The sequence below is a fragment of the Neofelis nebulosa genome, chromosome 11, assembly GCF_028018385.1.
Source record: "Neofelis nebulosa isolate mNeoNeb1 chromosome 11, mNeoNeb1.pri, whole genome shotgun sequence".
In the NCBI taxonomy this organism is placed as follows: domain Eukaryota; kingdom Metazoa; phylum Chordata; class Mammalia; order Carnivora; family Felidae; genus Neofelis; species Neofelis nebulosa.
The window spans coordinates 62,161,070-62,175,291 of NC_080792.1; the positions used below are offsets into that span (position 1 = coordinate 62,161,070).

Below are 14,222 nucleotides of genomic sequence, written 5' to 3' on the forward strand. Positions count from 1 at the left end.
CATGTGACTTTGCTTTAGCCAAAAGAATGTGAGTGGCATCTCACTCCAGGTGGAAGTGTCTAAATGCTAGTGCTTGACCCTCTAGAGGCTAGTGCTTGCCTCTGCCGGATTCCTCCATCAGTCTGGGCCTCAGTCACCGCGGAGCACAGCCCTCTTGTCCTTGTCAGACAAGGAGCGAGAAAGAACTGTTATTTGGAGCCATTTCCATCTGAGGTGACCCCACAGTGTAACCTAGCTCCCCCGCGACAGAAGGCCTGAGCTCTGTGATGCCATGGCTTACACCCAGTAACTATTTATTCTGGGCTAAGCCCTAGCCGTGGGCAGACAGAAAAGTAAGCATTAAACACAGCAGCAGGATTTGGAACTGCAGTGAAGACAGACCTCACTTTTGCAGAAATCTGAACTACTTTGTGGGTCAGGCTCCACGTAGGACCCAACACGGGCAATGCTCACCACAGTGCTGTGGGCCTCCTTGTGCAGACCAGGAAACCCACAGGTGGCCGTGCTAGCTACTCCAGGCCATGCCAGCTGCCTTCTCAGACTCCCCAAGTTTGAGTGCAGCTTTCGCATTAGACATGCAGATGCGGGTTACCATTTGACCAACCATCTCATGCACAGCTTTGTCCCTTTTCTTCCTGAACCAAACCTGACTCATGTTTGGCACAACCCACCCTATTCCACTCAGGGGGCCTCACGGCCAAGGCCTACTGGAGCTCCACGCGTGCTGGCACCTCTCCTTGCAGTGGTACGAGGAAGCATAGACTCCTCGTTGTGTGGAGAACAGCACACTCAACACCCCGACGGCCAAGTGAATCATACAGCCTTCGTCACTGAACTACCTACCACAAGCATCCTGAGGGAGGGAGGCAGTAAATGTGTTACATCTGCAGGTCACCAGGCAGAGCAGTGAGCACTGAGGGACTCAAGTATGAGCTGAGGAGGGCTCCCAGGCTCCTGTAATACTGAGTGACTGGCACCCACACAGCTGCTTCTGTGGTCCGGCGAGCTGGAGCTCGGCATCTCTGGGCCACCTGAAAGAGAGGTCCTGGGACAGAGCAGCCTGCCGTCACACTTCCCACACTGTTGGTCCAGTGCTGCTCCGGGAATGCCATCTATGTCTTAAGTCTAAGAAGTCGTCATACTTAACTGCATCAAGAATACACAAGGCAAGCTGAAATAACAAATCCATGTGATGGCTTGGGACAGTCTGCCAGGCCTGCTATGGTCACACACTGACTTCCAGACCCAGGTGGTGTGAGCAATGTCTGGTCATGACCAGCCTGGTGAGAATGTAAACCGATGCCAATGTCACAAGATTCTCGCACTGACTTGATATGAATGTACTTTATATCCAGAGTTCATCATTTCAGAATGTACAAATCTAGAAGTTGCCAGGCCTCTTGTGGGAGCTGGTTAAGAACCAGGACTGAGGGGCGCCTGGGTGGCGCAGTCGGTTAAGCGTCCGACTTCAGCCAGGTCACGATCTCGCGGTCTGTGAGTTCGAGCCCCGCGTCAGGCTCTGGGCTGATGGCTCGGAGCCTGGAGCCTGTTTCCGATTCTGTGTCTCCCTCTCTCTCTGCCCCTCCCCCGTTCATGCTCTGTCTCTCTCTGTCCCAAAAGTAAATAAAAAAAAAAAAGAACCAGGACTGAGGTTCTGGAGGATTTCTCTCTCCAAAGTTAGAACACTTAATTCCTTTCCATTATGTTTTCTAAAAGAAAACATCTCGAGCACAAAACAGTGACCCTTTGTTGAGTTCCGAAGAAAAAAAGTACAGTACGCTTTATTTTTGATGTAAAGAAGCCATATTTACATAATACATTCATATTTGTAGATATGTTACAGCTCTCTGTAGAAAACCATTCCATTAAAACAGCAACGTGTGATCTGCATTCAATCTTTAAAGTATTAAGTCAAATTAAAATATTCTTATCAGGACTCCAATGTAATTTCACAGCTCATCCACAGAGGGAAACTGAAGGGAAACAGGAATGAAGAATGGGTGACGGCAAGAGAAAAATACACCCTCTCCCACACTGGCAAGCCTCCACAATGGTAGATCCCCAACACAGCGGCTGGCACCACCCAAGGGGGGAGGGAGCAGCGCCAGGGTGCCGTCTCCACGCTCCCAGCCACTGTTGAGGGCCTGACAGGCTCGCAGACACATTCTGGGCCTTCAGAAAGTCACCCTGCCACCCTGGCTATGACTTCAGAGGCTGAGGACTAAGGACGCCTCTTCCCACCATTTCAACCGGGTCAGCAGATGGTTCTGATCAGCCTAACAGTGTCCTTATTTCTCTGAGAAAGCCAGAATCGACCATAAGACAACAAGCTAAAATGGCCTCCCTCCTCGGATCTGGTTGGCGATTTTCTCATCCCGGGGCTCCTCTTTCTCCTTTTCCCGTTCTTTGTTCCAGTCTTTAAGGCCCTCTGGAAGCGAAGTGTCCTCATCCAAGCTTCCAGTACCTTCCACAAATTCTTCATAGGTAGATTTTTCTGCAAACGGTCTGGGGCCCAAAAGTTCAACCATGTCATTCTTATCTAATACTTCTTTTTCTAATAATAGAAGGGCAACCTGAAATACAAACAATTCCCGTTAAACACAATTACTCAGTATAAGTCTTTTCAAAGCTAATCATTTTTATTTATAGCTAGCCCCATTCCAAAATAGGATTTAAGACCACTGAAAAAGAGATACATAAGGTCCCATGATTTTAGAGTAAAATATACAAAATATTGGAAAAACAATTGCTCACCAGTAAGGGAGCAGCTAAATACATTGTGATACATTCACACAATGAACAATTATGTACCTATAAGGAAAAATCTCTCTGTTCTACATACATCATGGGAAGACATATTCAGGGAGAAAAGGTAGATGCACACCTTTGTATGGTATGCTACATTGCTTTTAAAAGGAGAAAGATATTTATCTTTTTCTGTGCTTATATGTATACGTAAAGAAGTTCTGGAAGGATACACTAGTGGCTGGGAGGGCGAGTTGGAGGAAAGGGCAGAAATAGGTAAGCAGGAAATTTTAAAGTTAGTCAGAAAAAATAAAGACAAGAGTAGAGCTACAAAAGGAAGCCAGGAAGGTTTATATAAAAACATGTACCTTGAAGTTCTAGTCATTTGTACGCTCGAACTACAAACTTGACAGTACCCCTTGTAACAGGCCACCAAGAAAGAGCCACCTGAGCAGCGATGTGTATGCGGGGGAGCGAGGATGGTATCAGGGGAGCAGGGCAGAGTGGTTCTATTAGAGCATCTGACCATTACAAAGACAGTGAAACGGGTTAAAATATAAACTGACCTATAGAATATATTTAGTTCCTGAGGTAACTCCCTATTTAGAAATTTAACTTCTCCGTACCTTACACTAAATGCTATGTGTTTAAATTTTTTTTTTTCAACGTTTTTTATTTATTTTTGGGACAGAGACAGAGCATGAACGGGGGAGGGGCAGAGAGAGAGGGAGACACAGAATCCGAAACAGGCCCCAGGCTCCGAGCCATCAGCCCAGAGCCTGACGCGGGGCTCGAACTCACGGACCGCGAGATCATGACCTGAGCGGAAGTTGGATGCTTAACCGACTGCGCCACCCAGGCGCCCCTAAATGCTATGTGTTTAAAAGATACTATGTGTTAAAAGATAAAGCAATTTTATTGTTTTTTCAATTTTCAAAAACTTTATTATGGAATATTGCAAATATGCACAAAAGTTGTAAATGGATAACGTATCCCCATGGAGCCACTATCAACGGTTAATCAATTTAGGGCCATTTTTGTTTCATCTACTCCCCAAATTATTCTGAAGAAAATCCCAGCTGTCGTTTTATCTGTATACATTTTTGTTTCTAAGAGCTAAAAACTCTTAAAAAACATAATGAAGTTTTCTTCTTAGATCACCATTATTTCTCAATTTGCCTATTTACACAGTTGTGGGTAACCCACTTAAGTTGAAATAATGTTACTTAACATCTCCATGTACTAGTTTCTTCTGTAAAATGCGATGACAATGAGGATTTTAGACAGAAGTTCATGCACCTTAGCCCGTACCTGGTGCACATGAGACGATGAGTGAATGCTAGCTGGTTACTCTTACTCTCCTAAAGCTCAGCGCCTACAGATTATCCTATCAAAGGAGTACAGTGAGGCCCAGAATGTGGAGGGCACTAGTCTGAGCAGCAAAGACTCCAGCCACCTCTCCTCTTGATGGCTCCCTTTCTCCTGGCTGGCTCAAACATCACTCATAGCAGATCTAATTTTCTCAAACTGGCCGGAAGGTACTTCAGAACTCTGCAGTGTTTCGAGATCCTCACTCTGTTGAATGAATTTCCCCTTCCCAAACAAGTCTTTGTTACCACTGTCAGTACGTGCATTATACACGCAAAAGGATAACTGGATCCACTGAAACTCCCTGGATCTACGGCGTGCGTGTTGGGATCCTCCCCTCGAATCCCTGTACACAGTGTCCTGCAGCCAGTGGTCTTCAGTAAGCTCCTCCACTGTCTTTCACAGCTCAGGTCCTTCTTTCCCACAACTGCCTATTGAGGGCACCACCAAGAGATCCCATCTCCAGCCTGGACCTCCTATCCAGGTCTCATCTGCAAATGCCCATTGCCTGCGTCTCTTGGGTGTCAAGACTGACCCTGTCCTCTGTGTTTGCCACTAGAAGTCATCTCAAGGGCTTTCTTCTTGTTCATTCTGTACATTTGACCAATAAATCTCAGTTTTTCAGATCTGTCTGTGCCTTACTTCTGCTGCTACTCCCAGTACCATGCCAGGAATATAGAAGAGACCCACAGCAGCCTCTGAGCTGGTCTCTCCCACCACCCTGGACTGGCACACTGCTGCCATACTCTCCTTCAAATGATGACCTTCATCACTTCCACTCAAGACTCTTTAAGGACTCCCTAGTATAAAACAAAGGGGCTGGATGAGATCATTTTGAAGGTCACTCTTATTTCTAAAACTGTTTCTAAACTTTCTAGCTAGTTTATGAGAACCTGGGCAACTGCAGCCCCCTCCCCCCAAATATCTGCTCAATCCTGCCCTGCTCCACACACACTTCCTGCTCATCAGGCCTCCATGCGGCCGTGTTCTTCTCTCTGCTCCCCTCCTCTCCTGGTTCACTGTAGCTTGACTTCTAGGTAAAATCTTGTCCTATCTTCTACAAGAAGCCTTTGCTGACCACTCTTATCGTCCTTTCTCAGAGCTCCTGGCTATGCCTTCCAGTGTCCCAGGGTGCCAGCTCTCTCCACCTGCACTGAGCACTTTTGTAAAAAGACATCACAGGTGCTTCTGGATTGGCTAGTATGGGGCAGGTTCACAGGAGGACTCTCTGTGAAGACCTACTGATGGAATAGCAATGCTGGAATGCTCTTTTACCTGTGTCAACCCCTCATAAAAGGCTTTCTCATTTGTGCTTCAGGAGTGTGAAAAGTTCAAAGAACGAAAAATTTTAACTTTGGTTGCATGGATTCTGAATAATTAAGGGTTTACTGGATGCGAGAAATCCACTGAATTTGGGAAGAATCCCTCCCTTTGGTAGGTGCCATCTATATGACGTACAACAGAAAATACAAAGCACGTTTATTCACAAAGCTCATAATTAAGCCAAAGGTAATCTGCATGTGCCGACTCCTACTTTTGTTTGCCCTTTCGTCACTACCTGTTTATTCCAGGGGTGAAAATCAGTGGTAAATTCCCATCTGTCTGCTGAGTTCCTTTCTGAGGAGTAAGGGTAAGACACACGGTAGGGAGAAGGGCTGATTCAGTTGTGTATTTTGTGGTTATGAACAGTCGTGATTAATCCTGCACTCATGTTCCTAAAAGCCACAGGGGCTGGGACTGTGTTCTACTTTTGCTCACTACTGCATTCCCACCTCCTCACAGAGACAGAGCAGAAGCAAAGTTAGAATAAAGAAAGGAACCAAGAGTTAGCCAGTTCCAGGAAACGCTAATGTCTATAAACCAACCCAAATAGTCAAGCCATCACTTTAATCTTTTTTTCCTTCAAAATCGTGTAGCGAATTATTCATACAATTAGCACCTACCTTCTCCACATCAGCTTTCTTTTCCGTGAGAAGAGCCACTGTCCTTTTATAAGCATCGTTAATAAGTATTCGCACTTCATCATCTATCAGTCTTGCGGTAGCTTCACTATAAGGTTTCTCTAAAACCATATCACCCTGACGTGGGAGGTCAAAGGAGATTTGCCCGACCTTTTCGTTCATGCCAAACTGAACAATCTGAAAAAGAATACGTGATTAGTGGTGGGCGTCCAGTTTGTGGACAGGCTGATTTATAAAATGGCAGTAAGTCTTTACAATGGCATTAACTCCGCACATTTCACTTCACTACTCTTTAACCTGGCAAAATCTACAGGGCATCCCTGGATTGGCTGAGTGGACAAGGGTGTTCTGTGTAGACAGTGGTAGTGATGGATAGTATTTTCAAGTCTTCAACGAGAGACACAAGACAAGAAGCCCACAGACAACATCTACGAGACCTGCAAGATACTGCAAGAGAAGCCAGCCTCTGACAGACCCAAGAGGATAAAACCCAAGCCCTCCAGGCTCTTCCTGTAAAGGGAAGTGTGCCAACCTGAGAACAAGCGATCCTGGAAGGGAGTTTGCTTTTTCCTGTTCCCTGAAGCCCTGGGGTCCAGTCTGGACCCCCCAAAACTAAAAAGCCCCATGTTAAGAAGTTTCTGGAAGTAAAATCCAAATGCACTAGAAAAGAGAAAGCCAAGATGAAAGTAGGGAGCAGGAACAGAGCCAAGAGAACTCAGAAAGCAGGATGCCCTGTTCTTAAAACCTTCATGAAACAACAGAAAAGGGAATTCTAAAGCTATAAAACTAGAAAAGCTAGCTTCTCCCTCTTAAGAGGTCAAGAAAGCAAATTTCATATAAAATGGGCAACAGAAAAATGTCTAAGAAGTTGTCACAAGAAAAAAGGAGAATAACATCTCCATACATAACGACAGTAGGATGGGAAGACACCCATAAAAAGATGAAAACTGTAACCTACCACTTAAGAAAGCGTGAAAGAAATCAGGAAAATAACATAAAACATGAAAAAGTAATATAAATCAGAATCAAAAACACTTAGATGAGGTGCTAAAACATAGAAAAAAGTTACATATGAAAGAAAACACTATTTTAAAAATGAACATTAAGGTACAAAGAACGCAAGAGCAAACAACCACAATAATGTCCTGAGAAACAGAAGGTAAAGAGGACAACTGTTAAAAAAAAAAAAACAACAAAACACAAAACCGTCATTAAAAAAGACCTGAGAAAGTGACAGACCAGAAGAAGGGCTGACACATGGGTAACAGGAGTTCCCAAAGAAAGTCATTTATATCAAGTTCCAAGACAGCAAAACTTTGGGGATGTACACACAGGGATAAAGAAAATTTGGGTAGGATGATAAGAAGCCAGGAGAGTGGATGGTCCCGCAGGAAGGGAGGGGACTGAGAAGGGACGCTCTTAGGGACAGCCCAGGGTACAGGCAGTGTTGTGCCATGGGACACACAGGCTTATAAATGGAACTTTAAACTACGCATACGTACTTCGCAGACTCTTAGTACCATAGATACCTCCTGCCTTTCCAAAGTTCGCGTTGTGCCACTTGCTTTCACAAAAGACCCCACGGCAGTACCTGCTTTCACCAACCCAAAGAAATTGGAAGAGGACTTTCTTTCACTTTTATGAAAAGAAGTGAAAAGAGCATTCAGCATTTGTTTTGCAGCAAGCTGTTACACCTTAGGTGTGCTGCAAACAGGGAGTGGCACAGCCAGGCTCCCTTAGCAAGACATGTCCTGAGCTCTAATAGCCTCCCAGCGGTTATTTTTTGGGTGTGGGAACATTCAGAAAATGCTCCATATAAATTAATAGTAAGTGCTTCTTTGCTTTGAGCCATTTCAGCTTCCAAAAGGTTTCATAGGAATGCTCTACTTTCAGATAGTGGGAGAAATCTGTAAACTTTAAATACTGTGCTACCAAAAAACAAAAACAAAAAAAGTTTCTTATGAAAAAGTTTTGATTGCTTTAAAATGGATTTAAGAATTAATTCCTGCCTGAAAAGCCTCAGCCAAACACAACAGTATTGTTTCAGAGCCAACCACAAACATCCATTTCTCGTGCAAATGTGAGAAAGCAAAAAAGAAACACTCCATTTCATACACTTACTTGAGCATATGCACTCTGAGTTACTTTTCGCAAATCATCTTGAGCACCAGTTGTAATTCTTCCAAAGAAGATTTCCTCTGACACTCGGCCACCCAGAGTCATGCACATCCTGTCCAAGAGCTGCTCTTTGGTGTATAAGTATTGCTCTTTGGGTAAATACTGAGCATAACCTAGTCCTTTGCCCCGTGGGATGATGGAGACCTGGCAAGTAGAAAATATACAAAATGCTGACAACTCAGAAAAACACAAAAAACAAAACCAAAAATGTTGAGGATTCTACCACCAAATGTTGACCACAATGTTTATCTATACGTAGATAAGGTCACTGATGAAAAATAAGCATGACAGCTGGGAATTTCCGTCAGCCTTGGCAGGAGGGGATCTAGCAGAAGTGACCACTCAGGGAGGATATTTTCTTAGGATAACTTCACCTTAGAGTTCTAGACAGTATTTCTTGTCTTTCTGTAAGACTCATCTGAAATTATTCAGTCTTGACAAAAGGACAACTGGTGAGTGATGACTCCTTCTGACAGCTCAAATATGGCCTAGGCGCCATTCAACTTGAGTGAGCCCCAGCCACAACCTCCTTTACCTGACAAAGGGGAAGGCAGACCTAGATGCTCAGCAGGCTTCATTTTCTCCTCTAAGTGCTTTTTGCCACTGCGTAAACTCCTTAAAATTTTAAAAAATCAACTTTACTGGGGATAGTTTATATTCAGTAAAATGTACCCATTTTAAGTGTACAGTCCAATGAGTTTTGACAAACCTAACTTCCTACCACAACAAAGATACAAATCCTTTCTCCATCCCGCCAAGTTCCTTTGTATTCCTTCTGGTCAGTCTTACCCCACGCTTCCCCTCCAGCCCCAGGCAGCCGGAGATATGCTTCCAGTCCCTATGGATCAGTCACCATTTCTGGAATTGTATATAAATGGAATCATACAGTATGTACTTTATTGTGTCTGGTTTCTTTTACTGTTTCTGAGATTCACCCACACTGCTGTGTATTAATAGTTCATTCATTTTTACTGCTGGGTAGCATTCCATTGTACAAACATACCAAACATCCATTTCATTCTTGAGGGACATCAGGGTTGTCTCCAGTTTATTGCTATTATGAATAAAGCAGTAAAAGTCTTTGTGTGGACATGTTTTTATTTCTCTTGGGTGATTATATATAGGAGTGAGATCATTTGGTTGTATGGAAGAATTTGTTTACCCTTATAAGAAACTGCCAAATTGTTTTTCAAAAGGGATGTATCACTTCACATTCCCATCAGCAGTGGATAAGGACTCCAGCTAGACTGACATCTTAACCAACCAACACTCAGGACTGACTTTGTAACTTTAACCATTCTGACAGTTATATGGTGGTATTTCATTGTGGTTTAATTTGCACTTTCCTGATGACTAATGGAGTATCTGCATGTGCTTAATGTCGATATGTATACCTTCTTTTGTGAAATATAGGCTCAGATCTTTTCCCCATCATTTCACTGGGTTGCTCATTTTCTCACAGAATTTTAAGAGTTTTTTACATATTCTAAATACAAGTCCTTTGTCATATATGTACTGTAAGTACATGACTTGTCTTTCATTTTCTTAACAGTGCCTTTCAAAGATAAAAATTCTCAATTTTGATGATATCCCACATAACTTTTCTTCTGTGGTTCATGCTTTTTGTATACTAAGACAGTTCTGCCTAAGGTCACAAAGATTTTTGACCTATGTTTTCCTCTAAAAGTTTATTGTTTTAGTTTTTACAATCTATTTCAAATTAATTTTTTACATATGATGTAAGGGTCAACATTAGCTTTTTCCCCCACATGAACAGAGTTGCCAGAACCAGTGTGACAATCCTCCTCACCTTAAATTACTTTGGCACTTCTGTTGAAAATCAATTATTTAATTAGTTATGTGTGATTATTTAATCAACAAATCAATTATTTATGTGGGATGGATCTATTCCATCCCAGTGAACTGTTTAGTCCCTTCCGTAATATTAGTCTTCATTACTGTAGCTTTATTCAAAGTCTTAAAATTGGGAATGTAACCCCTTCAAACTTGTTTTGGCTTATTCTAGTTGATATACATTTCCATATAAATTTTAGATCTGCTTATCAATTTCTATTAAAAAAAAGTCTGCTATATTTACGGCAGAGATGTGAGCTGAAACTATACATGAGTTTGGGGAGAACGGTGATCATGGTATTTCATGAACACAGTGTATTTCTGTTTTTATTTAGGTCTTATTTAATTGAATGTACAGATCCTACAAATACTTCAATAGATGTATCCTTAAATATTTCATGTTTCTGGATGCTGTTGTAAATGAAATTGAATTTTTAAAATTTCATTTTCCAATTGTTCACTGCTAAAATACAGAAATACAATTGATCTTTGTATACTGATCCTGCATTCTATAACCTTACTAACTTCACTTTTAGGTTCTAATGGCTTCTCTGCAGGTTATCTAGGATGGTTTATTATTGTTGTTTATTTTTTGAGAGAAAGAGGCAAAGTGTGAGTGAGGGAGGGGCAGAGAGAGAGGGAGACACAGAATCCAAAGCAGGCTCCAGGCTCCGAGCTGTCAGCACAGAGCCTGATGCGGGGCTCGAACTCATGAACCATGAAATCATGACCTGAGCCCAAGTCGGACACTTAACCGACTGAGCCACCCAGGTGCCCCAGTTGTCATTTTTTTTAAGTAAACTCTACCCCCAACATGGGGCTTGAACTCATGACTCCAAGATCAAGAGTGGTATGCTTTACGGACTGAGCCAGTCAGGGGCTCCTATCTAGGATGTTTTATGCACACTTTATCTCCTCTGTGGTCACCTTGCTTCAGGGGATCCCCCTCCATTTCCAGTAGTCCCCTGACATCGCAAGTCAGACTGCTGCTTCCTGTGGTTCATGCTGTACCGGTTTGGGGACCCCACTCGGTTGAAAAAGCAAAAATTTAACAATCTCACTTGGTACACCCATCTTTCAGGAGATTTCTCTTTGTTTTCTTTCTTTTTTACCAGGCTCTCTGGGGTCTCCCTGTGCAGGCATTGTTTAGTGGTCAGCCAGGGAGTTGGGCAGTTTCAACTCAGACCTAGGTCTCATTCCTCTGTAACTTTCTTGCTTTCAGGATTTTCCTGTTAAATTTCCAATAGTCTTCAAATCCTGAACTCTCTCCTCTGCCGCCTCAATACGGTAAAGCCAGCCTTTTCCATCACTGTGGCCACGGAAAAATCCTCAGGCAAGAAAGTCACTAACTCCCAATTCTAACCCACTATAACTACTGCTTTTCAAAAGTAAACTCTCCTCCAGCTTTGATCTGCTTTGGACACTTTTCAGTCCCCTTAAATAGCAGTCTTCTTTCCAAACTTTATAACTCATTTGCAGAAAGGTTTGCTAACCTCTTCATCCCACTGTCATTACCAGACATCTTGGCCAAATTTCTTCATATATTTATCTTTGTGGGAGTGCAACTTTCTCCTCAAGTAATTGCTCACACAATCTGTCTGACACGAACTGTTTTACCTTTAAGAGTGGGTCTGCGTGTTCCAGATACCACCCGGCAACCGCGTGACCTGCCTCATGGTACGCCACGGTCTTCTTCTCCTCGGGCTGCAGAACCTGGGTTTTTTTCTCTAAGCCTGACAAAATAATAACAAAAAACCAAAAACACTGACTCAGTGGCACTGTCATAAAAAGATGGTTTTTTGATCTACATACTTCAATCTACACAGTCTCTAATATGATTTAGAGACTAAGCTGTCTGCGACAATCCAGAAATTCCCAACCACGGTCAGACTAAGAGCAAAGGACCAACTTCAAAATACAGCCAACTCCTGCAAAATGCATTCACTACCCCCAGGACTACTTTTTTCTGAACTCTCCCACACTTTTGAGTCATCTATTTTGTTTTGGGAAACAGAAATGCAAGATAAAATTCAGCATGTAGGTCAAAAACCATAAAATTCATAGAAAGCACAGAAAACAAATTCCATGCCCATTCATGGAATGACCCCTGCTTAGTCCAGGTACTTGGAATTATGAAGTGCAGGGTAAACAAAGATGAGACTGCCTGCTGTCTGCTCCTGACAGAAGGCAAACGGGAGAGGAAAAAGGGAGCCAGATGAAGATCTGGAAACACCTACTCAGCAAGTCAGCTAGACCAATGCTGCAGCAGCCAACACACTAATCAACTGACCCTAGGGATTCCAAGAATGAGCAGCAGGGCAGACCTGAGAAAACAGACCCAGGAGACCCCTTGTGCTGGGCCTACGTGTTGACTACACAGCCAGGGGACCCCTAATCCAAGTACAATTCCTCTCTGGCCTGGATCAAGGTGGATGCTAAACTCATTTGCATCTCTGTACTATAGACACTAACTACATAGCTTGTACTCATACAAATCATTACACCATGACGAAAGTTTGGTTGTGTTCAAGGTAAAGCATCTGAGAGAACTTCTCAAATGATAACGTACTAAGGAGTCCGAAAGATTAAAAAAAAGAGAGAGTGCTTTGTTCCCAATAACACAACCCAAGACAAGTACATACCACAGAGCTGGAAGGGTGGAGATTTACAGAAGGTAAGCCTGCTGTCTTCCAGAGATAAGCAGTTCTTGCTTGTATGAGAAAATATGAATCCCACACCTCACCAAGTTTACCCCTGGAATTTTTCATTTTCCCAGTATGCTTACTGCAGAACAATTGCTCATGGCCAGTTTACAGTGGCTGAGCTGTGAACAGGCAAGTGTCCGTCCACCTCAGAGCAAGGGCCCCTCCTAGACTTGCCGCCCTGATCTCTTTCACACTGAGCACTGACTGTTCCCCCACCTAAAAGGCACAGACATGCAGCTTTCACCTGCCTCTACAGTGAAATGTTTTAATTCCACTCACAACTCTATCAACTTAGATTTTTTTTTCTTTTCAATTAACAAATTTCTAGAATAAGTAGTCCATTCATTCAATGGTTGGTTGGTTAGTTAGTTAGCATCTAACCCAGGTTAAACACACTGCTATACTAGCCTCTAGATCCTCACGGGAATCTCCATTAATCTGGCTTTGTATTATCCACTCAGTTGAAACTGTCACGTTACAAGACACCAAGAAGAGTCTTGTTGCCAAATCCGAGGTCATGCTCCTCAATGTCCCATATCACTGGACCCTGCCTTTAAGTCCTTTGTAAATGTGTCTTTGCCCTTGTCTCCCATCTCTTCCAACCTCCTGGATCTCCTCTAATGGCATCTATTCCTTGCCTTACTCGCTGATGCACCTCCTGGGCCTGTGGCATACAAGCTCTGCTGACCTCGCTGGCTCACTTTCCTCGCCTCCGCTACCGAATACAGGCAGTGTTTACTGTGCGTCCCCTACCCCCCAAGCTCTCTCACCCACCTCCACACCACAGGAACCACAGCTTGTGGCACCGTGGTGCTGCAGAGTTCCACATGGACAGCCCGGCTTGTCTCAAATTCTGCACATTCCATCTTCTGCCAAACCAGCTGCCTCTCGAAGCACCCCATTTTTCCTATGGCCTGTAAGGCTGTCTTTTTTTTTTTTTTTTTTTGCCTATTATCGCCGGGACTACCTGTGCTAAAGTACACTACCCCACATTGATGACTACGATGTTCTCTGCCTTCAGACGCCACTCTCTTCTTCAATGTCAGATTCTTTTTCTTAAAGCCTACTCAATAGCTCAGGAAAAATCCATTAGTTTAATACTAGCCACAGGACAACAGTTTCAAAAGCCCCTGAACTCAACATTTAAGGCTTTCTAAAATCTAGATTTAAATATTTTCAGCTTTGCCTTACCTCCCAAAGAACTGGAGTCTGACTGGTTTGCTTTCCCTCCCCAAAACACAGGCTGTAACCCTACCTCTAAACTACCTTCTCTGTTCCTGCCACTCTGATGCCATACCTACCCCCCCACCCGCTACTGAAACCTGTTTAAATCCCCCCTCTTCTATAGAGCTGTGCCTGACCATAGTGCCCTTCCCTTCTTTGCCCCTCTGGAATTATCTTTTTATGCATA

General features: G+C 43.4%; 1 protein-coding gene across 1 annotated transcript in view; it reads right to left on the bottom strand.

Moving 5' to 3' along the window:
* Window positions 1–1,745: 1,745 nt before the first annotated feature.
* Window positions 1,746–14,222, bottom strand: part of AFG3L2 (AFG3 like matrix AAA peptidase subunit 2) — a 40,843-nt gene continuing 28,366 nt past the window's right edge. The window contains exons 14-17 of the mRNA XM_058692760.1: window positions 11,724–11,839; window positions 8,196–8,396; window positions 6,057–6,251; window positions 1,746–2,573 (exon numbers count right to left, since the gene is read on the bottom strand). Coding sequence (XP_058548743.1) covers window positions 2,331–2,573; window positions 6,057–6,251; window positions 8,196–8,396; window positions 11,724–11,839 — 755 coding nt within the window. The 3' untranslated portion in view covers window positions 1,746–2,330. The remainder of the gene's footprint in view (window positions 2,574–6,056; window positions 6,252–8,195; window positions 8,397–11,723; window positions 11,840–14,222) is intronic.